The sequence below is a fragment of the Bos javanicus genome, chromosome 4, assembly GCF_032452875.1.
Source record: "Bos javanicus breed banteng chromosome 4, ARS-OSU_banteng_1.0, whole genome shotgun sequence".
NCBI classification, from domain to species: Eukaryota; Metazoa; Chordata; class Mammalia; order Artiodactyla; family Bovidae; genus Bos; species Bos javanicus.
Window position 1 is genome coordinate 47,499,241 of NC_083871.1, and position 23,435 is coordinate 47,522,675.

The window sequence follows — 23,435 nt, forward strand, 5'->3', positions numbered from 1 at the left end:
AAGCCCATATGCCACAACTATTAATACCAGGCCACGCACCACAACTAGAGAGAAGCCCGCTCACTGCAACTACTGAGCCTGTGTGCTGCTAGAAAAAGATCCCGTGCGACCCACAGAAGTCCTGCGTGCCACAACTGTGACCTGATGCAACCAAAAATCAATACAAATCAACCAATAAGTAAAAACTAAGCAAGACACCCAGAGGCTTAAACTACCCTCCCACTATGCTGTTGTTCAGTCACTAAGACGTGTCTGACTCTTTTGCAACCCCACGGATAGTAGCCCGCCAAGCTCCTCTGTCCATGGAATTCTCCAGGCAATACTGGAGTGGGTAGAATTTCCCTTCTCCAGGGGTTCGTCCCAACCCAGGGATCGAACATAGGTCTCCTGCATTGCAGGCAGATTCTTTTACCAGCTGAGCCACAAGGGAATACTGGAGTGGGTTGTCATTTCCTTCTCCAGGGGATCTTCCCAAGCCAGGGATTAAACCCACATCTCCTGTATGGGCAGGCGAATTCTTTACCACTGAGTCACCAGGGAAGCCCCATCTTCCCACTATGCAGGCACAAAAGAGAGAGGCAGGCTGAACTGCCTCTGATGTGGACCACTACCTAAGATACATGGAAGTGGCAAGATACCATGCAGTACTTATAGGATGTTATCAGCCACATGGGTAACGCAGGCAGGAAAAACTATCCGTGTATCTACTTGAATGCAGGCAGAGGATCCTGGAAAGGATACACAAGCGACTGAGGACAAGGGTAAAAGACTTTCTTTTTCACTGCATATCCTTCTCAACTATGTAACGTGTGAAGGTTATTGAAAAAAAATAAGAAACATTTGAATGAGAGAGAGAAACAGTTTACATCTTCCAGCTATAAAAGTGTCATTCCTTCCTGTAGACTCACATGATGAGAACCTAGCACAGGGTAACTGGGCTTAGGCAGCAAGATCACATGCAGTGTTTCAAAGTGTGCCCAACCTGCCTAACTTCCTATTTTGGGAGGAGCTAGAGCCACACTTTCTCCACAGAACTAAAGTGCATAGAAATATGTGTATGTATAAAAAGATACTTATTTTAGAAGCTCAGTATTTTCAAAACTAGATGGTATTGAAAATGCCCTCTCTCAGCTTTGCCATCTTGGTCGTGGCATTCCCCCTTCTCTATCAGCTGGATGAAACTGTGAAGTTGATTCATTCTCCAAGTCCTCTCCTCCTTTTCGTCTTTCCTCCCTATCACATTGAGGGCACTCCACTTCTCCTATCCTTTCATCCCAAGCACTGGGCAAAAGAAGAGAGATGATAATGAAATGCCAAAGTGAACAAATGTTGCCGCTTATTAGCCAAAGGGGAGGAAGGTAGGCTTAATGGAGAAAGAAGTTGAAATTAATGGTGAAAATGAGGTTTATCAGTGTAATCTGTGGACTGGGTGTCTTCCCATTGCCTATTAGCATAGATAACAGAGTTGTCTGTATAATGATAAAGGGGACCATTCCACAGTTTCCCATAAATCTCAACCACTTGTCGCTAGCTTCCCTGACTTGGATTCTAAGAACCCTTCATTCTTATCAGGTCAGTTCTTTCCTCTAAGTTGCCCCCATCCAGCTATAACTGAAAAATTCTTAAACTTGAGTTGAACACACTCCCACGTTCCCTGCTTCCTCCTGTGCTCCAGCCTAACTCCACCAGCATTAGCAGAACACCAAACTCTCACAGTCACAGAAAGATCTTACTGGCCCCAGAACAGTTTTCAGATGGGAAGGAAGCATTCCACAAGTTTACCTACATCAAATCAAAACACCTGGCAACACTGATGCACAGAAACACGCCTGAAGTAACGAAGGTAGGCCTCCAAAGGATCCAAACAGTGATCCACTGAGGACTTTCTATCCTTACTGATCAAACAACTTATCAATCATTTAAAAAATATTTTTTAGGGACTTCCCTGCTGGTCCAGGGGTTAAGACTCTCAGCTCCCAATGCAGGGGGCCCAGGTTCATTCCCTGGTCAGGGAACTAGATCCCACATGCTGCAACTAAGACCTGGTGCAGCCAAATAAATGTATAAATATTTAAAAAATAATAATAAAAAAATAAAAAATATTTTTAAAACATCCTGGTCCCCAGAAAGAACTCTGCAAACTCTTCTCAGCCATAAGTCCCAAACTGCCAAAGTAATTTTTTCTAGCACTTGATAAAACTTATCAGTGACTATATATCAATTGTACTCCATCAAAAGCATGGATAGCACAGAAATCAGCTTTCAAAAAATCTTCAGCTTTATAAAATTATGATAACATGGTTTACTCTAGAAATAAAATTTCTGATTGGGTATATCTTTTCCATTCATCACTGGTTAGTTAAAAATCCTTGTTAATTCTAATAATAAAATTTTCTAGAACTAGCTTCATTAATATATGATGATGATAATCTTAATGACATCTAAAAATAAGAAAAGCACAAATTCATTAAGCACTTACTATGTGCTAAACTCTTTTGTATTGTCTCAGTTAACCTTCACAACAACCCTGCTATTATCTCTGAAATTTTTGGGCAACTTGATGTATAGTTCAGGACATTGATGAGCCATACACACCTGGTCCTTACTTATAAATGCACATTCTTTAAAAAATAAAAAGTTCAGGTCAGGCAATTAGAAAAGAGAGGCATCTTTCTAAATCACGAAGGTTTCCCCCGATTAGCTTAGAAAAATGTCTTCCAATAAATCTATGAAGCTAGAGAAAGAAAATTATTTTAAAAGGTTAGCTAGATGAATTGGCCTTCCTTGGAATTTCCTATCATAATGGCAGCTCACAGATTAAGCTAATCAGGTTTCTGGGACCCTCCTTTTGAGGAAATCTTAGCGCCTCAGATCCAGGTCTATCCCCTCTCCACTATGGGGAACACATTACCCTGGGTTTTGGTCACAGACCCTTAGTTTTCTCAGTCTTAAAGGCCACACACCACTCACAAACTATTTGCAGGAGAATTAGGCTTGTGTACGAGGTGCAGTGATGTTTGGCACCAAGAGCTTATAAAAAAAAGAAAAGAAGTCCAGTATTTGTAGTTTAAGATATTTCTAATGTGAAGGCTTGCTTTTTGTTGTTGCAAGAATCCTGGAGTGAGTTGCCATTTCCTCCTCCAAGGGATCTTCCTGACCGAGGAATCGAACCCACATCTCCTACACTGGCAGGTGAATTGTCTACAGTTAAACAGTCTGTGTAGTATGACTGCATCTCAAATGTAGGTACATTCAATAAAGGAACTTAAATTCATAGGTCTCAGAAGGACCGAGGAGATTTTAAAACCACTCCCTTACTTTACAAGAAACAGAGCAGGCCCAAACAAGGAAAGTGAGGTTCCCAAGGTCACACACTGGAATTAGAAAGCAGACTCAAAGCCCTCTCTCCTGCTCCCTTCACCCTTCAGTCTGCCCTCAATATAACCCCACATGACTACATTCAAGCACAGAAATAACTATGCCTTCTGAACCCAGGTGATGATCTGGCAAAGTTCAAAAGTATTTACCAAAAAAAAAAAGCATTTGTCAAATTCCTCTTGACATAATTGTAGCTAACTTTGGATAAACAGTAACATGAACACGAAGACTTTATTACAGAAATCTCAAATCATTCAGCTAACATTTCATACTGATACAGGTGGAGTACTGAAGTAGAAAAAGATTCAAGGAATGGAGAAGGAACTATATTACAATAGTCAGGTTGTTCAAAAGTCTACAAGTCCTTCCTTCCTTCTGAAGCTGTGGCCAGATGGAGGCAGAAGATAAAATGATTCTTTTTTCATTTTTCCAGCCTAGCTTTTCCCCCAGAGGTTAGTCCATAAAAAATATCATATCACAATGCTCACAGCAGCATTATTCACAATAGTAAAAAGATGGAAACAAGCTAAATGTCCATTAACAGATGATAAACAAAACATGATATATACATACAATGGAATATTATTCCGCCATAAAAAGGAGTGAAATTCTGATACATACTGCCTCATGAATAAACCATGAAAATATGATGCTAAGTGAAAGAAGATGGACACAAAGGGTCATACATTGCAAATATATAGTACCTAGAATAGGCAACTTCATAGAGACAGAAAATAGAATACAAGTTTCCAGGGTTCAGCCCCAGGGGAGAGGGAATAGGAAATTATTATATTAATATAATGGAGACAGGGTTTGTGGCTGAGATGATGAAAAAGCTCAGGAAATGAATAGTGTTGAGAGTTGTACAACACTGTGACTATAGGTAATATCACTTGGTATACTTACTAAGTATACACTTAGTATACTTAGTATACTTACTAAGTATACTTCAGTAGCACTGAATTGTAAGACTTTAAAATGGTTAAAATGATAAATTTTATATTTATTTTACAATAAAAAAATTCACATCAAAATCTGGATCATGTACCTTCATTTCTTAATTGGAATTCCTAAATTCACCTATTAATTGCTATTAAAGCACAGTCTCAAGACCTGCTTACTACTGATGACATCCTGGTCCATCTATGTACGCTCACCACCCGGAGAAACACGGTCACACCCTGGCCACGTTGTGTCCTGCAGAGATCCATCCACAATCAGGTACCTGGGACTTTCCACACAATGACTCCAGCAAGAAGACCAATGGCAAGACGAAAGCAACCAGTGTTTCTGGGGACTTTGGCAACCAAATATCCCTATACCAAGTCTCAGCTAAACCTTTAAACTCCTCACCACGGGAAGAAGAGATACAGTTCGTGTATATATATACACACACAATCTATCCATGAAGAAAACTGTGTGCGCATACCAGGAGAACTCCAGAAACTGCTAACCTAGGCCTGCTCCACCAGGCCCACGAACAAAGAGATTTCAGCCCATACATGGCTATTTCGTATACTGAGCAATCGCACAGTTACACTGAAAAGTGGGGTTCCATAATACAAATGCACATAATTAGGAGCTAAATCTTTGTATCTTTACAGGTGAAAGCAAGATGTAAGCTTATATCTTTACAAATGTAAGCAAGATGTACCACTTGTGGCTTCTAAGGAAAGGAGAGCTTTATATTCTTTTCCCCCCTTAAAAGAATCTATTTCTCATGAGGCAAAGAGAATCTGAAAATAAGGGTCTTCTGAAATAGAAGCCTGGGGGAGGGTGCAGAATATTTTTGTGTGTTATAGTCATAATCTATCAACCAGGCCTAAGAGGTGCCAATTCTGGGCTATACCATGACCATTATTCAACTTTGAAGGTTTTCACAAGCTCATCTTTTCTGGAAACCTCTTCATTGCCACTGGTCTGATAACTGAGTCCCGTAAGTTTTTAAAGGTGTCAAGAGTTTGTCTGTGAAGAAAAACAATTTCCAGTGATACTTTCCAATGCCAACACACATGGACACTGAGCACAAATAAGCTGCCACTTGTAAGAGGGCCACTTGACATCATTCCCTTGTGCATCCTAAAGACACATGTCAAGATCACACTAAGGTATTTAGAGGCAAACATCTTTAGAATACGGTTTCGTTTCCAATCAAAGTGCTTAATTAGCAGAAACATTATGCTAGAGAGCTGTCCTTGAATATGCATGCATTTTTAACCTCCATGTCATTTTTTTTCTGAAGCACAAATTCTCCTCTCACTAGATGGTCAGGAAACAATTAGGCACAGAAAACCAACTGTCTGAGGTGCGATCCACAAAACAAGTTCCATCTTTCCAAGCAGGTTTCAGCTGCCTACCAGGGTGACATCGCGTTTTATGAGGGAAACCATCCTTTGGCATCTAATGGCCTTTTCCTCCATTCATTTTGGATGAGCCAGGCTCCCATGGCCTAGTTATGGCTGAACGCTTTCCACACTTCCCGCCAACCTCTTCTGCACCCCTGCACTTCCTCCCACCTCCAGTTTCAGTCAAACACATTTATAAGATATCAGTTAGTAAATCACAACTCAATTGAACCCATCATTCGTTCAACAGAAAGTGGTCTCTGGAGTTGCTCCATGTGAAGCCCATAGGCCACAGTTACATATGGCAGGCTCGCAAACATGAATAGGCCATGATTTATTTATGATGACCATGTGTGTTTGATGCCCAGTTCCAGCAGGCTGTGGCTTCACTCACCTGCCTCTGTCTGGGATGACCTAGCTACTCACTGTGTTCCATTTTAGGTACTGTATTTCCACACTGGGGAAACAGAGATGGGTGACTGGCTGGAGGTTATATACACAGATACCCCTGCTCACCACATTACAATCTGTGACCAAACGCAAAGTGGGCCAAACGTAACTTGCTGCAAAGGTTTGCCATGTACCATGGCTTTTAGTGGAGAAGTAGCTGCTGGGATGACTGACCAAGTGGGGTTCATTAAACTGTTGTGTATTTACCCACAAGGAAGGCTGGGATGCTTGTGAGTGGAGCCCTGCTCCTCATTTCAACGATTTCCACCCCCCACCATTTGGCAATAATGCTCCAAAGGCGAAGAGCAGATATGTATCAGAAGGTCCAAATGTGGACTCCAGCTGAAGTGCAGGAAACTTCTGCCTTGAATAGTCTCGACCCCTCTACCCCCCAGTTGCATTTGTACTTTGAAAGAAGTTAACATGAAGCAGGAGTCACCTGGGCGTGCTCAATTTTTGACAAGCCTTAGTCACTCTGTACCGAGCAGAACAATTCACATTATAGTCGAAATCCTGTGAAGATTCTGCCACACATGCTAACACTAAAATGCCAGTAGCTCCACTTACCTTCTTTATTAAGCCTCATAACCTCCCTGCTTTTTCCACCCTCTTTTCCAGCCTCTTCTAAATCTACATCTGCAGATGAAAAAGAAAAGGAAAAAAGAAAATAAGGAAAAAAAGAAAAAAAAAGGGGGGGGAGGCAAAGTCAAGGGGGGAAGGGAGAGTGTTTATTTGCAAACAGATCGATATAAATACTGGATATGAAAATCCTTCAAAAATTGACAATGCAACATTTTCTCCCAAGTCCGGATTTCCATCTACCTGGCCCATATAGGTACCAAAAAAAAAAAAAAAAAAAAAACTATGCAAGCAGCAACAGAGTAGCCTTTTAAACGGATACACCGTGGGGCTGTGAAAGCCCACCCCGCGGGCTGCCACGGGGAGAGGGCACAGACAGACAGACAGACAGCCCTGGCAGCAGGGCCTCTCTCTGTGCACTGATGATCTGTCTCTGTGTGTATTTATTTAGAGAGAGGGAGAAGCATGGAGGACACCGGGGGCCACTCTCTCTCCACACACACACTTTTTCCCAGTGGCTCTAGGTGAATGGAAAGGTTACAGGGTAATAAAAGGAGGAGGAGGCGGTGGGGTTCTTACTGTCGGAGCAGTGTAATTTGGCGGCGTCGATCCAGGAGGACCAGGGTTTGCCCAGAAACGCCTCCGGACTGGGCACTTTGCGATCCAGTGTCGCCATTGCTCTTCCTTCTTGTTGCTTTTTCCCTGTTCCTTCGGCAGCAGCAGCCGAGAGACACGGGATTCGAGAACGCTCCGACGTCATCTTCGGAACGTTCCGACATTGAGTGTTCTGAAACGGGGAGGGAGGGAGGGAGGGATGGGAGGAGGGAGGCGGAGGAGGAGGAGAGAGCAAGGAGGAGGAGCCGCCGTTCAGCGCCCGGCCGGGCTCGGCTCGGCTCTCGGCATCCGCGGCCGCCAGGGGCAGCAAAGAGGCGCCCAGAGGCCCGGCGCCTGCACGCCTGCCGCCAGCACGCCTGCCGCCGGGGGCGGGGCTGAGCGCTGGGACCAGAGGATGCAGCGCGGGGCGTGAGGATGCTGCGGCTCCGCCGGCGCCCGCTAGCCGGGGTCCTAGGGGCCAGACATGAGAGAGGGGGTTGAGGGCGACCTGGGAGAGGCGCGACCTGGGGCCGTGGGAAGGGTTGTCTTCCCTGCAGAGTTGCGCTCCAGGACGGAAAGTTTTTGCGTGCAGCCCTTCCAGCGCGCCCTGCCCTCGCCAGTTCCTGTCGCCTACCGTGAGGCGCCCCCGAGAGGATCCCTGCCGCTTAGTGGAGAAGGGCCGAGCAACCCCCCTTTCCCGACGACCACCTCAAGGGAGGAGACCCCGGTGACCTCTCCTCCCAGCCACCACTCCCTCCACCTTTTCTTCTCTTTCTCGGTGGACCTTGGGTGGTGGAGGATTCTGCGGATGCCTTTGGGAGCTGAGAGCAATGGGTAGATGGAAGTGGTTCTAAAAAGCAGGTAAGTTTGGAGCTAGAGGAGCTGCCTTCCCATCTCAGGCTGCGGGGCGTTGCAAAGCTCAAAACTCGGGGCCCCGCAATGCGAGTCTCCGGCTCTCAGAAAACCACTGTGCACACTTTGCTCCACATCCACGGTAGTGGGAGTGAGGACTTACCCACTCTCCAAAGATGCTGCTTAGCGGACCAAGGCCCTGGAGCCGTTTCCAGCACTTCCTCCTTTGAGATGAGGGTCGCCCGGATTAGCGCAGGCAATCAGGGATCTGATTCTTGGGAGAATTCACTTGAGGCTTAACTGCTCTGGCCAGCTATTAATAGAGAGGAAGCGTTAAATTTCCTCTGGATTTTGGACGTTTGATGCTTTCATTGAGATTCCCACCACTTCTTCCCTCCTTCCCCAGGGGTTGGCAGCAAAGGTGTTAAAAGGTCTTCTGGTATCTCTCATTTTAAAAAAATTTTTTTTCATTTTCTAGGAATTACCTAGGAGAAGGCAAGGGCACCCCACTCCAGTACTCTTGCCTGGAAATTCCCATGGACAGAGGAGCCTGGTAGGCTGCAGTGAAGTCGCCCAGTCGTGTCCGACTCCACTTTCACTTTTCACTTTCATGCATTGGAGAAGGAAATGGCAACCCACTCCAGTGTTCTTGCCAGGAGAATCCCAGGGACGGGGGAAGCCTGGTGGGCTGCCGTCTATGGGGTCGCACAGAGTCGGACACGACTGAAGAGACTTAGCAGCAGCAGCAGCAGCAGCAATTACCTAAAATATATGGACTCGACCCCACAACCGACATATTTCCCTCTCCCACCCCCACCCCCACCCCCGCACCCTTTTAGTTCTCACAGACTATTTCTGCCCCATGACTGAAGCTCACGGATTTGAAGTTTCTTTGTCATGAAGTCTGCTTTGGCTCTGTCATCTAATGTCCCTGCACTTGGCATCCTGTACCTCAAAGCCAGGATCAGGATGGACGATGAAGGAGGAGCTTCCGGTTGATCTTCAGTTGTGATGTTTGTGTGAATGGGCTTGTTTTTGATCAGACCTGAATAAATTTCATTTGCCTTTGCTCTCTTTGGAAGTGTTCCTACATAGGAACCACTAAATGGCTAAGGTGTCATGGAGTGGAGATTCTCATTTGAAGGACTGAGAGTATTAGCAGATTTTTTTTTTACTTACTGATCTCATATGTCAGACACCGTGCTTGACATTTCCATCCATCCATACATCTTTTCAACAATTATTGCTTGTCATGGACTACCATCCCCAGCAGAGAAAGACAAGTGAGACCCAGGCTAGTTCTGGTGATGATGCAATCTGATGGTCTCTGTGGAAGAAGAAAGGTGTGAAACTTACCAGCTTCTTGGAAAAACAAGCCATGTACCCAGTGACTGGCCAGGTCAGTGAGTGGTGTGGCCTCTCAAAGCTGTACCTATCTGTGGGAGGAACTGAACTCTAGTTTGGAGTGATCAGAAAATGTGTCACAGAGAAGATTAGGCACAGAGGAAACTACTCTGCTCTGCACTTTGGAAATGGGAGAGGATTTATAATGGTAAGGTGAAGATTGGTCTTGCCAAGGGAAGGGGGAGTAATGGTGTCAGCAGAGGCTTCAAGCTGAGCAAGTGTGGTGTGTTTTGGTGTTGAGTGTGGTTTACCTGGGATGATGGATTATTATTTGGGATTTGGGAGTGATGAGTTTGTAGTCAGACTTGGGTCAAATTATGAAAGGCATCTTATGGCAGCCTAAAGAATTTGGGTTTTGTTGACAATGTAGAGCCACTAAAGGGCTTTCTGTAGTAATAATAGAAAGTATGACTTGGAAAGACTACTTTCTGGTCTTGGTATCCAGGGTGTATTGGACTAAAGAAGCTGGTAAGAAAAGTAGTGATGCACTATTGATGGTGGAAGAAATGAAAGCCTGAACTTTGGTGGTCCCGTGCATATGGAGAAGAGAGAGCAGGTATGAGATACACTGTGAAGTAAGGTGCCTCATCCGAGGATGTGTTGCATGACTGGATTTGGGGAAAGGGAGAAAGAGAGAGAGCGAGCTCAGAGGTAGAAGTAATGAGATCTCAGAACATTTTCCTCTTCCCCTACAGCTTTCCAATATTCTTTCCATTTTGGTATTTATTCCTCATTGTATATGCAAAGGTGGTAGGCAGCCTCTTGGACGACCCCAATGATCCCCTCATCTTAGTATGCATGTCCTACTGTGTGGGCTGGACCTAGTGACTTGTTTCTAACCAAGAGAATATGGCAGAGTGATGTCCCTTCAGAGGTTAGGTTACAAAAAGACTGTAGCTTCTGTCTCACTCACTCTTGTTCTCATCGACTTGCTCTTAGGGAAGGCCACAGCCATGTTGTGAGGTACCCATTGGAGAGGTGCATGTGGCAGGGAACAGAGAAGTTCCAACAGTCCATGAGGAACTGAGGCTCTTTGTTCAGTAGGCTGTGAGGTGCTGAATCCTGTCAACAGCCACGTGAGTCTGGAAGCGTATCCTTTTCCAGCCAAGCCTTGAGATCACAGCCCCGGCCCTCAACTGTGAAAGACCTTGAGGCAGAGGCTCCCAGCTAAGTCAAGCCTGTATTCCCGCCCCACATAAACCGTGAGATGTTAGTGCTTATCATTTTAATTATTAAGTTTTGGGGTAACTTGTTACATAGCAATACATAACTAATATAGAGTGGTTTGGGTGGAAGGTGATAGAATAACAAAAAACTTACTAGAAAAATGCATTTAACAAAAGAAAAAGTCTGAGCAGTGTTGTCTTGTTCCTCTTTTGAGCCTGCTGTGAGTTGTATACCATTTGTTTTTCTAAAACTTTTTGACAGCTTTGTGTAACTGGTTTACACTAGTATCTCCTACATGCTGAGTTTGGTATTTTATCTTTTGGGTACTCAAGTTTTGCTATTTAAGCTCAATCATTACTTCATAGAGAGATCTCCAAACATAAGGTCATTATGTAACTGTTGGGAAAATTCTTTACTGACAGTGATGCCACCACAATGGTGGCTGTTACAACCCTACTCTTCTTGAGGTATGTGGAGGGTACAGTGATTAAGGGACTCAAGCCCAGGGGCTGGGAGTCAGTGACTTGAGCTTCCAGAAGATTCTGTCTCTTCTGGGAGCCACTATAAGTCACTCAAAAAAGAAAAAAAATGAAAGCTTATATATCATCAGGAAATGTCAGGACATCTAAGGTGCAGGAGAAACAAAGCCATGGTTCACTATTTTAACATTACTACTCCAGTTGAGTTTCTCAGGTTATTTCTCCCCAGCTCTCTGAAGATGGTATGACAGCCCAAATATTATTCCCTTCTAGCTGGGAGGATTTTAGTTTGCAATATAGTGAAGTATGGGTTGGAATCTCAAAATGATGTGACATCTCTCCAAAACAAGACTTTGGATACCATTGCCATGTTTCACTGATACAACATGTATACATGATTGCAGTTAGAATTACCAGGTGTAATTGTAGTCTCCACTCTAAGCCTTCCGTAGTTTCTCTGACTATGCTGCTGCTGCTGCTAAGTCGCTTCAGTCGTGTCCGACTCTGTGCGACCCCATAGACGGCAGCCCACGAGGCTCCCCCGTCCCTGGGATTCTCCAGGCAAAAACACTGGAGTGGGTTGCCATTGCCTTCTCCAATGCAGGAAAGTGAAAAGTGAAAGTGAAGCCGCTGAGTCTTGTCCGACTCTTAGCAACCCCATGGACTGCGGCCCACCAGGCTCCTCCGTCCATGGGATTTTCCAGGCAAGAGTACTGGAGTGGGGTGCCATTGCCTTCTCCGTCTCTGACTATAGAGATAACAATAACCGTAACCCATCTATGACTTTGTAACTGTGGATAACATGGCCATCAATTAAATTATACTGCTGGGAACCAGAGAATGAAGAAAGCCTTGCTTATCCAACTACTAGACTTTTACACTTGACTTTAGATGAAAATTGAGGTCAGTTGGGAATAGTATTAGGGTCAGCATGGTGCATATATATTTTTATATACACGTCTATACTTACATACCAACTATGTATATAGCAAATTTATTGCAGACTTGAATTTCTTTTGGTAGTAAATAGTCACAAATGTTCTTAGTGACAACAAGAATCTTACACATCCTTAATAGGAAGAAATTGACCTGCAAAACAGTAATTTAAAGCATGTTACTATAATGTCTATGTGATAAAACTGTCTACCAAAGGTGTAACACCTTCTTCCTGCATGATTAATGTTTAAAGAAGATAAAAGGGGTGTAAATATTTTTATTGTTTTATTATCTTTCTCAGAAAAATGACAGTGGTTGGTTTAATTAAAAAGGAGACTCTCCCAAAGACCAAATAAAGAAATCAATTCAATGGAGATGACAATGGAAAATACCTATTTAATCTGAATAACACCTGGTTCTGGGGAAATGTGCATCAAATACAGAGGCTGCATTCACTTAGTCTGATTCATGTGCTGTTTCAGCACATTATTGAAAAGAAGAGGGAATATTAGCGCTCTTATTTGAGGATATTAAACTCCTGCTGGGGTCGAGGTGCTGTGTGCACACCCTACTTCCTACCTAGACCGTTGTTGGGAGTTACCTGGAGGCGACAAAGAGAAAATGACATGTTCCATTAAAACAAGGCATCCCTGGAATTGTTTGATGTTCTTTGCCTTAATTGAATCCATCTATCCCATCTGCCACTCTGCTCTCTATTTTCCTAACCCTCTCTCTCTGAGAATTATAATTTGGGGGGAAGTTTGTTACATACGTTGTTACCTTTTATAAAAGCTCCCTGCATCTGGAGGGCAGGTGTGCCATCTTACTTGCCTTGTTAGATTAGGTTGCCTGCCTCTTCCCCGCCTCCTGCATGATGGTGGATCAAGTAGGACTGGGATAAAAGACACCCAGTAGCACCAGGAATAGGAAAGGAAACAGGAACTCGAGGCTTTTTGTTATTAGTTTCAATATAAGACCCTAGTCATGCCAGGTCTGAATAAACACAGATTCTATTAATAAATAATACTACAAAAACATGAAATCTGTATTCTAACTGGGGCAAAAAAGCCAGCATAGTAGTATATTGTCTCAAGTAGAACTGCCTTGAATCCTCTGGCATATTCAACTGTGACTTTGATCACTTGGGACTCCCTTGTTTTTGTTGTCTAGTTGTTGTCATATACTACTCTTTGCAACCCCATGGACTGCAGCCCGCCTGGCTCCTCTGTCCCTGGAATTTCCCAGGCAGGAATACTGGAGTGCGTTGCCATTCCCTTCTCCAGGGGATTTTCCTGGCGCAGGGATCGAACCCGAGTCTCCTGCATTGGCAGGCGGATTCTTTACCACTGAGCCACCAGAGAAGCCCAGGGCTCTGTGGACCAGCTCTAATGCTGCAGGCTAAGGTGACTTCTACTCCTCGGTGTGTGGTAAAGCCAGCTGCATATCTAACCGCTGCTCTTTCTCAGGGGTTGGGCAGGAAAAAAGCATCTCTTTAGCCTTGTTCTAGAAATCACTTTGAGCTCTTCACCTAAATATAAATATATACAGATCTAACAGTAAGGTACACAAGTTAATTGAAGCAAAGTCCACTCACTCCATCCAGATTGCCAGTAATATAGTAGGGGAGGCAGTACAGTTGGAGGCCAGAGCACAGGCTTGAGATCAGCAGACAGGAATTAGAATTGCATTTTAGTCATGTGTTTGAGAAGCTTTCTTAATCCATCTGACCCTCAGTTTCTTCATCTGTTAAATGGGTACTAAGGCTCTTTTCTTCAGATGGTTGTGAGGATTAAGCGAGATTCTGGGTACTGATCCCCCAGCGTAGGGCCTGGCACACAGTGGACAATTATAAATGTTCACTACAATTATTATTTTAGTTGCAGTGCATCCTGTGGACAACAGCTGCCAATCAGAAACAGGCTGATCCTCTGACACTAGGAGGGCTCCTATGCTTGCTTCTGACAATGTCCTTCTTAAAAAGGAAACTAAAGCTCATTTTCGTTTGAATGGGGCTGATGCCCTGCATCCGTTAGTGGAGACCACTGTCTGAAACATTTTTTGCCTGAAACTCCATCCTGACCTGGACTTCAGGACAGGGTAAATATCCCTTTGTTCAGGGAAGACCCTAGAAAGATGCACAAGATTTTGTGCATGCACAAGAACGGCAAAATCCAAAGTGTGGGTGGAGATGAAACAGTCTTTGCATGACAGTGTAAATAGTTGTCTTAGTAATAAATGGACTGGGGTCTCTGCAGATTATTTTTTTTTCCTAAGAAAAAGTTTCTTTTGGGAAAGAATATTGAATTTTAAAAATCATGTATAAACGTGTTCTCACAAGATGGTAAAACAATACAGACAAGGGGAAAATTCCCTTTGATTAACCCCTTCAAAGTCCCCCGATCTCTATTATACCCCTAGCTCTGAAGGCATTTTTTCATACCATTTTTTGATACATTACCTCCTAGATAGATTTAGCATTACAAGTCTAGATGATATTGCTGTGTGTTCTTTTCTATTTTTACAACATCAATAGCATCATTTGCAGGGATACATACACATCTATGTATGTGTGTGCATATGTGTGTGTGTATATATATATATATATATGTATATATCTCCCTGGTTGAGGAAGGAGCCTTGCATGAGCATAAACAAGATTGACAGGTACAAAAAACCATTCTCTGGATACTATATTTTTCTTCTATAACTTTCTTTTTTTCACACATACTGTTGCATGTTACTATGCTTTCTGAGCACATGAGGGAGTATTTCTACCCGAAAGTAGAATTGCTAGGCATGTACATTTTGAATTTTAATAGTTCTGCCAAACTGTCTTCTGAATTAGCTGACTGTACCTATTTCCTCATGCCCTAATTAACAATCAACATTTTCAAACATTTTAATTTTTGCCAATATTATGGTAAAAAATAGCATATTTAATTTGTGTTTCCCTCATTTAGAATGTTTCCCTCATCTAGTATGTTTTGAGTATTTATTCTTATGTCCATTGTATTTTCACTCTGTAAATTGCTCTGTCTTTTAATGATTTGCTATTGGTATTTTCTTAGATCTTTCTATTGATTTGTAAGAATTCTCTATACATTCTAGATTTAAGTCTTTTGTCAGTTTGAAAATAATATAATTTTCCAGCTTGTTGCTTTTCTTCTCTTAATCTTATTTGTATCTTCTTTTCCAATACACTTTTTTTTTTTCATTTGAATGTAGTCAGATGTGTCAGACTTGTCCATGAGGCCTTTTACTTTTTTGTGTCTTGCTTAAGAAGAGCTTCTCCTCCTCAAGGTTTTTGTGTATTTTTTAATACCTAATAAGGTTTTTTCTTTTTTTTTTACACTTAGGTCTTATACATTTTTGGTTAATGATATAAAATAAAAAGTTAATTTTTTATATTTTTCCTAACAGTTACCAATTTTCTCAGGCATATATTGAATTGTTTATCTTTGCTGTAGTGAATCCATCACATACTCACTTCCCAAATATATAGGTAAGTTTTTGAGTTCTTTTCTGTTCCACTGCTTAAACTATCTTTTCCAGCACCAATTCCTCTTTTTTTTTTCCATTGAAATATAGTTGATTTTGAATTTTGTGTGTTTCAGGTGTATAGCAAAGTGAGTCAGATATATATATACGTATAAATACAGATTTTCAGATTCCTTTCCTACAAGATATTGAATATCCCTGGAGAAGGGCATGGCAACCCACTCCAGTATTCTTGCCTGGAGAATCCCATGGACAGAGGAGCCTTGTGGGTTGCAGTCCATAGAGTCACAAAGAGTCGGACATGGCTGAAGTGACTTAGTACGCACAAGATATTGAATATAATTCCTTGTGCTATACAGTAGGTCCCTGTTGCTTATCTGTTTTATATATAGTAGTTTATCTCTGTTAATCCCCAAATCCTATTTATCCCTCTCCCCACTGGTAACCATAAATTTGTTTTCTATGTCTGTGAGTCTGTTTTGTAAATAAGTTCATTTGTATCATTTTTTAGATTCCACATATAAATGATATGATATTTGTCTTCCTCTTACTTCACTTAAGTATGATGATCTCTAGGTCCATCCATGTCTCTTCAAATGGCATTATTTCATTCTCTTTTATGGATGAATAGTATTCCATCATGTATATATACCACCTCTTTTTTTATCCATTCATCTGTTGATGACATTAGGTTACTTCCATGTCTTGGCTATTGTAAATAGTACTGTTATGAACATTGAGGTACATGAATCTTTTCAAATTAGAGTTTTCATCTTTTCTAGATATATACCCAGGAGTGGGATTGCAAGATCATGTGGTAATTCTCTTTTTAGTCTTTGAAGGAACCTCCATATTGTTTTCCATAGTGGCTGCACCAATTTACATTTCTACCAATAGTGTAGGAAGTTTCCCTTTTCTCTACACCCTCTCCAGCATTTATTATTTGTAGAATTTTTGATGATGGTCATTCTGACTGATGTGAAGTGGTAGCTGGATGTAGTTTTAATTCCCTTTTCTGTAATAATTAGCAGTGTTGAGCATCTATTCATATGCCTGTTGGCTATCTGTATGTCTTCTTTGAAGAAATGTCTGTTTAGGTCTTGTGCCCATTTTTTTGACCAACTCATTTTTTAATTACTCTTGTTTCATAACATATGGACTTCTCAGGTGGTTCATTGGTAAAGAATCCATCTGCCAATGCAGGAGCCACAGGAAATGCGGGTTCGATCCCTTGGTTCGATCCCTTGGAAGAGGAAATGGCAACCCATTCCAGTATTTTCGCTGGGATAATCCCATGGACAGAGGAGTCTGTCAGTCTTCCTAGGGGAGGGCTGCAGTCCATGAGGTCGCAAAGAGTTGGACAGGACTGATCAACTGAGCACACACACACGTTTCATAATATGTTTTGCTGTCTTTTAGGGAAAAAAAATATTTCTTTGCCATTATGTATTTAGGGTACTCTGTCTTAGTCCATTTGAGTTGTTGTAACAAGATATCACAGACTAAGTGGCTTAAAAACAACAGAAATTTATTTCTCACAGTTCTGGAGGCTGGAGGTTCAGGGTCGGTGCAGGAAGATTTGATATTCAACGAGGGCTTCCTGCTTCATAGACGGCACCTTTTCACCATGTACCCACCTGGCAGAAGGGGTGTGCTAGCTCTTTAGGGTCTCTCTTATAAGGACATTAATCCCAGTTATGAAGGCGGAGCCTTCATGACCTAGTCACTTCCCAAAGTCCCATCTCCTAACACTGTCACCTTTGGGATTAGGACTTAAGCATTCGTCGTACCACATCTCATGATGGAGACTGGGCCAGATCAAGAAAATCACTGGAAACCTGGCCTCACTTCCTACTCACAGGGAACCAGTGGCAACAGCCAGTTTGGACTTCTGGTGAAAGCATCCCCCAAGGTGATTTTCCAAACCACGTATCTCAGACTTAGGGAAACAAAGTTGAGAGATGGTCTTTCAAGTATTCTGAAAAGGCCAGCCTCTCTGAGTAGTGGGGAGCCTCTATGTGGATATTCCCATCTGACAGTCTTCCTGGGAGAGGAAGAAAAAGCCCCGGGAAGTGAAGACTGGAGAAGAGGGAGGGAGCAGGCCTGAGACAAGCACTGGACCCCTGTGCTTCCCAGATGGCAGTCCTCTGGAGGTCCCCCGGGGGGTAGGAATGAGGTGGAGGAGAGCCTTTCAGAGGCTGGGAGCGGGCCAGGTAGCAACCAGTAGAAGAACCTGTCTGGGATGACCTAGGCGTGACTCTGGACTCCTTCAACCAGTATCCTTCCGTTTGTAAGGTATTGTGTGCTGTCATTCTCTTGCTTTCCTCAAGTTTTTAAATGACCTGGTCTTAGGTAACTGTGTTGTGGGAAATTAGGTAATGGGCTTATACTTACATGGGAGCCACAGTAGCAAGGTTGCAAGTTGCTAGCTTCACTTTATGCCAGCCCTGTGTGGTAACAACACTGTTATTCAAGAGGAGATGGCAGCCCCGACTCTGGGAGGTGGCCAGGTACCAAGTGAGCAGGGGGATGCCTGGGCTGTGATGTCTCAGGTCAACACCCAGCAATCCATAACACCTCCAGCCTGGCCCTCCAAAGGAGAAAATCCTGAAAATGAGAAGCCAAGGTTTGGATTATATTTATATGACAGGAAACAGAAGCCTAGCGTCTTTAAGGTCATAAAACAATCATTGCAGAACTCAGAGCTAAGCCCAGGTTTGCTCAAACAAAGTCCCCGTTGTTTGGAGGCCAGCTTGCACATAGATGACTACTTCTCAAGAATGATTCTAAGGCTATAAATTTAAATTTCCAAGTAGGCCAGTATTTCTCGACAAGGGACAATTTGCTGCCTCTGCCTTTCCTGCCCTGCCTCACCCCAGGGATTTGGCGATGTGTGGAGACATTTTTGGTTGTTGTGACAGGGAGGGGCCTCTCATAGATACAGGCCAGGGGTGCTGGTAAACATCCTGCCATAAGATGCACAGACATCTCCCCAACAATGAAGATTTATCCAGCCCCAGATGATAGTGAGGGGGTCCAGAAACACTGATACAGGACCATCGATTTCCAGTTTTCCTTTTTTGTTTCCAGAGAATGAACACCCAGCCCTCGTCAACTCTTTTTCATCGTGGGCTTCTTTCATCACACAGACACCTAGCAAGGGTGGGGGCTATGAGATCCATCGTTGCTACCCAAAAAACCCAAAAACTCAAGTCTTTCCACTTTCAATATATGAAAGCCAAGTTTTGTTACTGGATGAATTATGTTTGTAGAATAAAAGAAAATGTAAGCGTTCTACCTTGGGATACAGTTTTCAGGCAATAATCGAGTAATGTGATCATCTCTTTCTTATTCTCTGAATCCTTTATAGATCATTGCTTCCCTGTTCTAATGGGAAGGCTGATTGGCACTGACACCCATGCTGGGTAGCTCTTATTATTCCCAGTTTACAGATGATGAAATTGAGGTGCAGAGGGGAAGTAAAATAAAGCACAACTCCTTCTCACTGAAGTTGTCAACCCCCTGGCCAGGTTGTACACTGCAGAATTGGGCCACTTAAAAAAAAAAATCATTTATTTATTTATTTATTTTTAGCTGTGTGGGGTCTTCATTGCTGTGTGGGTTTTTCTCTAGTTGTGGCAAGCGGGGGCTACTTTCTAGTTGTGTGTGACTTCTCACTGTGGTGGCTTCTTTGGTTGGGGAGCACGGGCTCTAGGTGTGCATGCTTCAGTAGTGGCAGCACCTGGGCTCAGTAGTTGCAGCTGCTGAGCTCTAGAGCTCAGGTTCAGTAGCTGTGACTCACAGGCTCAGCTGCCTGGCAGCATGTGGGACCTTCCCAGACCAGGGATCGAACCTGTGTTTCCTTGATTCATAGGCAGACTCATTACCACTGAGCCACCAGGGAAGCCCAGGTTGCACCACTTTTAAGGGACCAGCATTCACATCACAGACATCATTGATTTATTGTGACAGTCTTCTTGGCGAATGGCACTGAAGTGCCTTCGAACAAAATCAGAAATACAAAGATTATTTTGTAACAGATGGAAAGAAAATTTTCTTGGAGAAAGTGTATCTTTTCCTAATGCTCACTAAGATGCCAGATGAATAGCAGAAGGAAAGGAGTTGTTGGTCTCTCTTTATCTATGTTAACAGTTCAACTGGGAGTTTTCCATTTTGCTTGAACAGAGGTCACCTTCCCTCGCTGACCACAGTTGTGTAATTATAAAGTATTATAGAGTGAGGCAGGTTACAGTGAATTCATTTGAGTTGGCAGACTTCCCAAGAAGACTCTCACATATGAGAAATGTAGTAACTTGAGTGTTGGAATAAGTAAAATGATGTTGGAATAAATAAACTGATCTTGGTATCTAAATTTGGTTGTTCACATTTCAGGTGTAGATTAAGTCATCTAAAGGCTGGAGGAAGAGACATTGACATGTATATCAGTTTAATAAATTTGGCAGCGGGAGTGCAAAGAATATCGTTTCAATTATGGATTGACCCATGATTGATTAGCAACGTGTGTTGCCTCATTAGTGATCGATGCCAAGTAATGGCAGATGCTGGACTTTTAGGAGGCCAGGGCAGATGTTGGAGCATTGATCAACTGATGGGCTCCATGTTGGCCCTGTACAGGGAGAATTAAATACAAGTGTAAGATGGGAGTTGATAGTATTGCAGGTGTTATCAGAGCCTGTTCAAACTTTCATTCTTTGTACCTACAGAACCATCTTTAACATGCAGACACTTCTCTAGGACGGAACTGCCCCGTCTACCTTTGTTGTGTACGGTGTCGTTTCATGATGCTTTAAGGGAAGAAAGATCTCACTAGTTGCCTCACTTGAGAAGTGAGGCAATTTTTCTACCTATGCCAACACCCTGGCATTTAGAGACTTTGGCTAATCAAACTAATCATCTCTTATAATCTCTAGCAACCACCCAAGTTGGGGTGGGAGGTGGAGTACATAAAGGAATTACAACCCTCATTTTATGATTGGGAGTAAGAGAAGCTGACATACTGACTTTGTCTGGCCACATGCCAGGTGGCACAGAATGTGAGTAATTGTGCCCACGAGGAGCTTACAGTCTGGTTTGAGGGCAGTGTAGGTACAGTCAGTAACTGGAGAACAGAATAGCCTGTGAGAAGGTGCTGATCTGATGTGCAGATATGCCTAGGTGCCTTAAAGGACAGGTTACTGTGGTGGTAGAGAGAGCTTAGGAGAGAGGAGGAATTTGAGCTGGGCCCTGAAAGACTGGGAGATAGAAATAGCCAGAAGGGAAAAGAGTGATGGATAGGGTCTTAAGTACATGCCTCAGGCCACGGATAATAGTTCCTTAAAACAGAGCTTAGTAGAAAACAGGCAAAGACAAGAGTGGATTTGGAATCAGGAAGGATTTAAAACTGTTACACCAAGTCAAATTCCAAGATTAAAATCCACAATATGAGAGAATGTGGGTAATAATACTGTGTGTTCTTAGTCAAGTGGCATATTTCTTTGAGAAATACTATTTAATCAAGAACAAATTTCTAAAATTAGGGCTCTATTGATCCAAATGAGCTAACTAGGTGAGATTCTTGAACTTTTCAAGGTTCTCTGGCCATCTGAGTGACTTTCACTTCACTAGCCATCTGGCCAGCATGTTTAGAAATTGTACCCAATTGTACTGATAAAAGGGCAGTCCCTGTGTTAGTGGTTTATCTTTAACACTTCAATACTGGGTCATCTTCAAAGACAAATTCCACAGACCTTCCAGTCTAAGCAGCCTGACCAAAAGTCTGAGCTTGCCTAAGGAGTTCCAAATTATGCAAAATTATTAATAGACTCCCCCTTTTAGTCTCAAAAGTGTCCTGGTTTGGGTAATAAATTGTATGACTACCCTAATTCTAAATGAGCCACTTTGGACTTTTTTTTTGCTTATTCTGTGAATCCTCAATGGCTCAAAAGGATGCTTCCAGCTTAAAGATATTTGTCCACATGTGCAGTCTGTCTTTTTGAAATTTTTTTCCTCACTTATAAGGCAATCTTTGCAAAAAATTCAGAAGAAAACAACATGAATAAGATAAATTATCATAAATCTAGAAATAAGTGTTAATATTTTGATATAGATGCATAACTGTATCTATTGATTTGACATATATTTATATATTTTTAGCTCCCCAATCTCCAAACCAAGCCACTTTACTTGGAATAGCATTCCAAATATATATATATGCTATTATATAAAATGATATATTTAGAACTATATAATAATATAAACAATATAGATAGATGTACTGACATTTTAAAATAAAATGACACTTTAAAATAATCACTTTTAAAGACAGCAGGGTATTCTAATGAAAGTGAAAGTCACTCAGTCATGTCCGACTCTTTGTGACCCCATGGACTATGCAGTCCATGGAATTTTCCAGGCCAGAATACTGGAGTGGGTAGCCATTCCCTTCTCCAGGAGATCTTCCCAACCCAGGGATTGAACTGAGGCCTCCTGCATTGCAGGCGGATTCTTTACCACCTGAGTCACCAGGGAAGCCCCATTCTAATGAAAAGTTGTTCTTAAACTATAATGTATTTAAATTCTCAAAATGGGCAGAAGACCCAAATAGACATTTCTCCAAAGAAAACATACAGATGGTCAATAGATATATAAAAAGATACTCAGCATTGCTAATTATTAGAGAAATGCAAATCAAAATACAGTGAGGTACCACCTCACACGAGTGGCCATCCTTATTATATAAAGTCCACAAACAATAAGTGCTGGAGAAGGTATAGAGAAAAGGGAACCCTCCTACACTATTGGTGGGAATGTAAATTGGTGCAGCCACTATGGAAAACAGTATGGAGGTTCCTGAAGAAAGAGCTACCATATGATCTAGCTATCCCACTCCTGGGCATACATCTGCACAAAACTCTTTAATTTGAAAAGATACATGTACCCCAATGTTCATAGAAGCCCTGTTTACAATAACCGAGACATGGAACCAACCTAAATGTCCATCTTGCTAAGTCATGCCCAACTCTTGCAATCCTCTGGACTGTATTCTGCCAGGATCCTCTGTCCATGGATTTCTCAAGCAAGAATACTGGAGAGGGTTGCAATTTCCTTCTCCAGGGGATCTTCCCAGCCCAGGCCTTGAACCCATGTCTCCTGCTTGGCAGGCAGATTCTTTACCACTGAGCCACCTGGGAAGCTCACAATGAAATATTACTCAGCCATAAAAAAGAATGAAATAATGCTATTTGCAGCAACATGGATGAACCTGGAGATGATCACACTAACTGAAGTCAGTCAGACAAAGACATTGCAATACATATGATATCACTTATATGTAGAATCTAAACTATTACACAAATGAACTTATCTTTGAAACAGACTCACAGACAAAGAGAACAGACTCGTGGTTGCCGGGGGTGGAGGGGAAGGGAGAACAGACTGGGAGTTTGGGATTAGCAGATGCAAACTAATATATAGACTGGATAAACAATAAGGTCCTACTGTATATCATGGGGAACAATATTCAATATCTTGTAATGACCTATAAGGAAAAGAATCTGAAAAAGTATATAAATATATATATTTGAATCACTTTGCTATACACCAGAAAATATCATAACATTGTAAATCAATTATACTTTAATAAATTTTAAAGTAAATAAAAACATTTTTTAAATCCTCAATTTGAAGACATTTAGGTTGTTTCTTTTTTATTAACAATATTGTAATGAATGTTTTCTGCCACTAACTCTTTCTA

At 42.3% G+C, this 23,435-nt stretch overlaps 1 protein-coding gene and 1 long non-coding RNA gene across 10 annotated transcripts in view; one reads left to right on the plus strand and one right to left on the minus strand.

Annotated features, from left to right (window-relative positions):
- Positions 1-7,620, minus strand: part of ATXN7L1 (ataxin 7 like 1) — a 264,507-nt gene extending 256,887 nt beyond the window's left edge. For 3 of the 9 annotated variants that reach the window (XM_061413937.1, XM_061413936.1, XM_061413935.1), the window contains exons 1-2: positions 7,332-7,557; positions 6,741-6,809 (exon numbers count right to left, since the gene is read on the minus strand). In XM_061413937.1, the coding sequence (XP_061269921.1) occupies positions 6,741-6,809; positions 7,332-7,512 (250 nt within the window). In that variant the 5' untranslated portion in view covers positions 7,513-7,557. Of the gene's footprint in view, positions 1-6,740; positions 6,810-7,331 lie in introns of all 9 variants that reach the window. The other 6 variants (XM_061413943.1, XM_061413940.1, XM_061413939.1 and 3 more) reach the window with 3 other exon arrangements.
- LOC133246036 (uncharacterized) lies at positions 7,523-9,267 on the plus strand. Its single transcript, XR_009735876.1, has 2 exons — positions 7,523-8,207; positions 8,677-9,267. It is a non-coding gene; the product is annotated as an uncharacterized LOC133246036 (long non-coding RNA).
- The last annotated feature ends 14,168 nt before the right edge of the window (positions 9,268-23,435 follow it).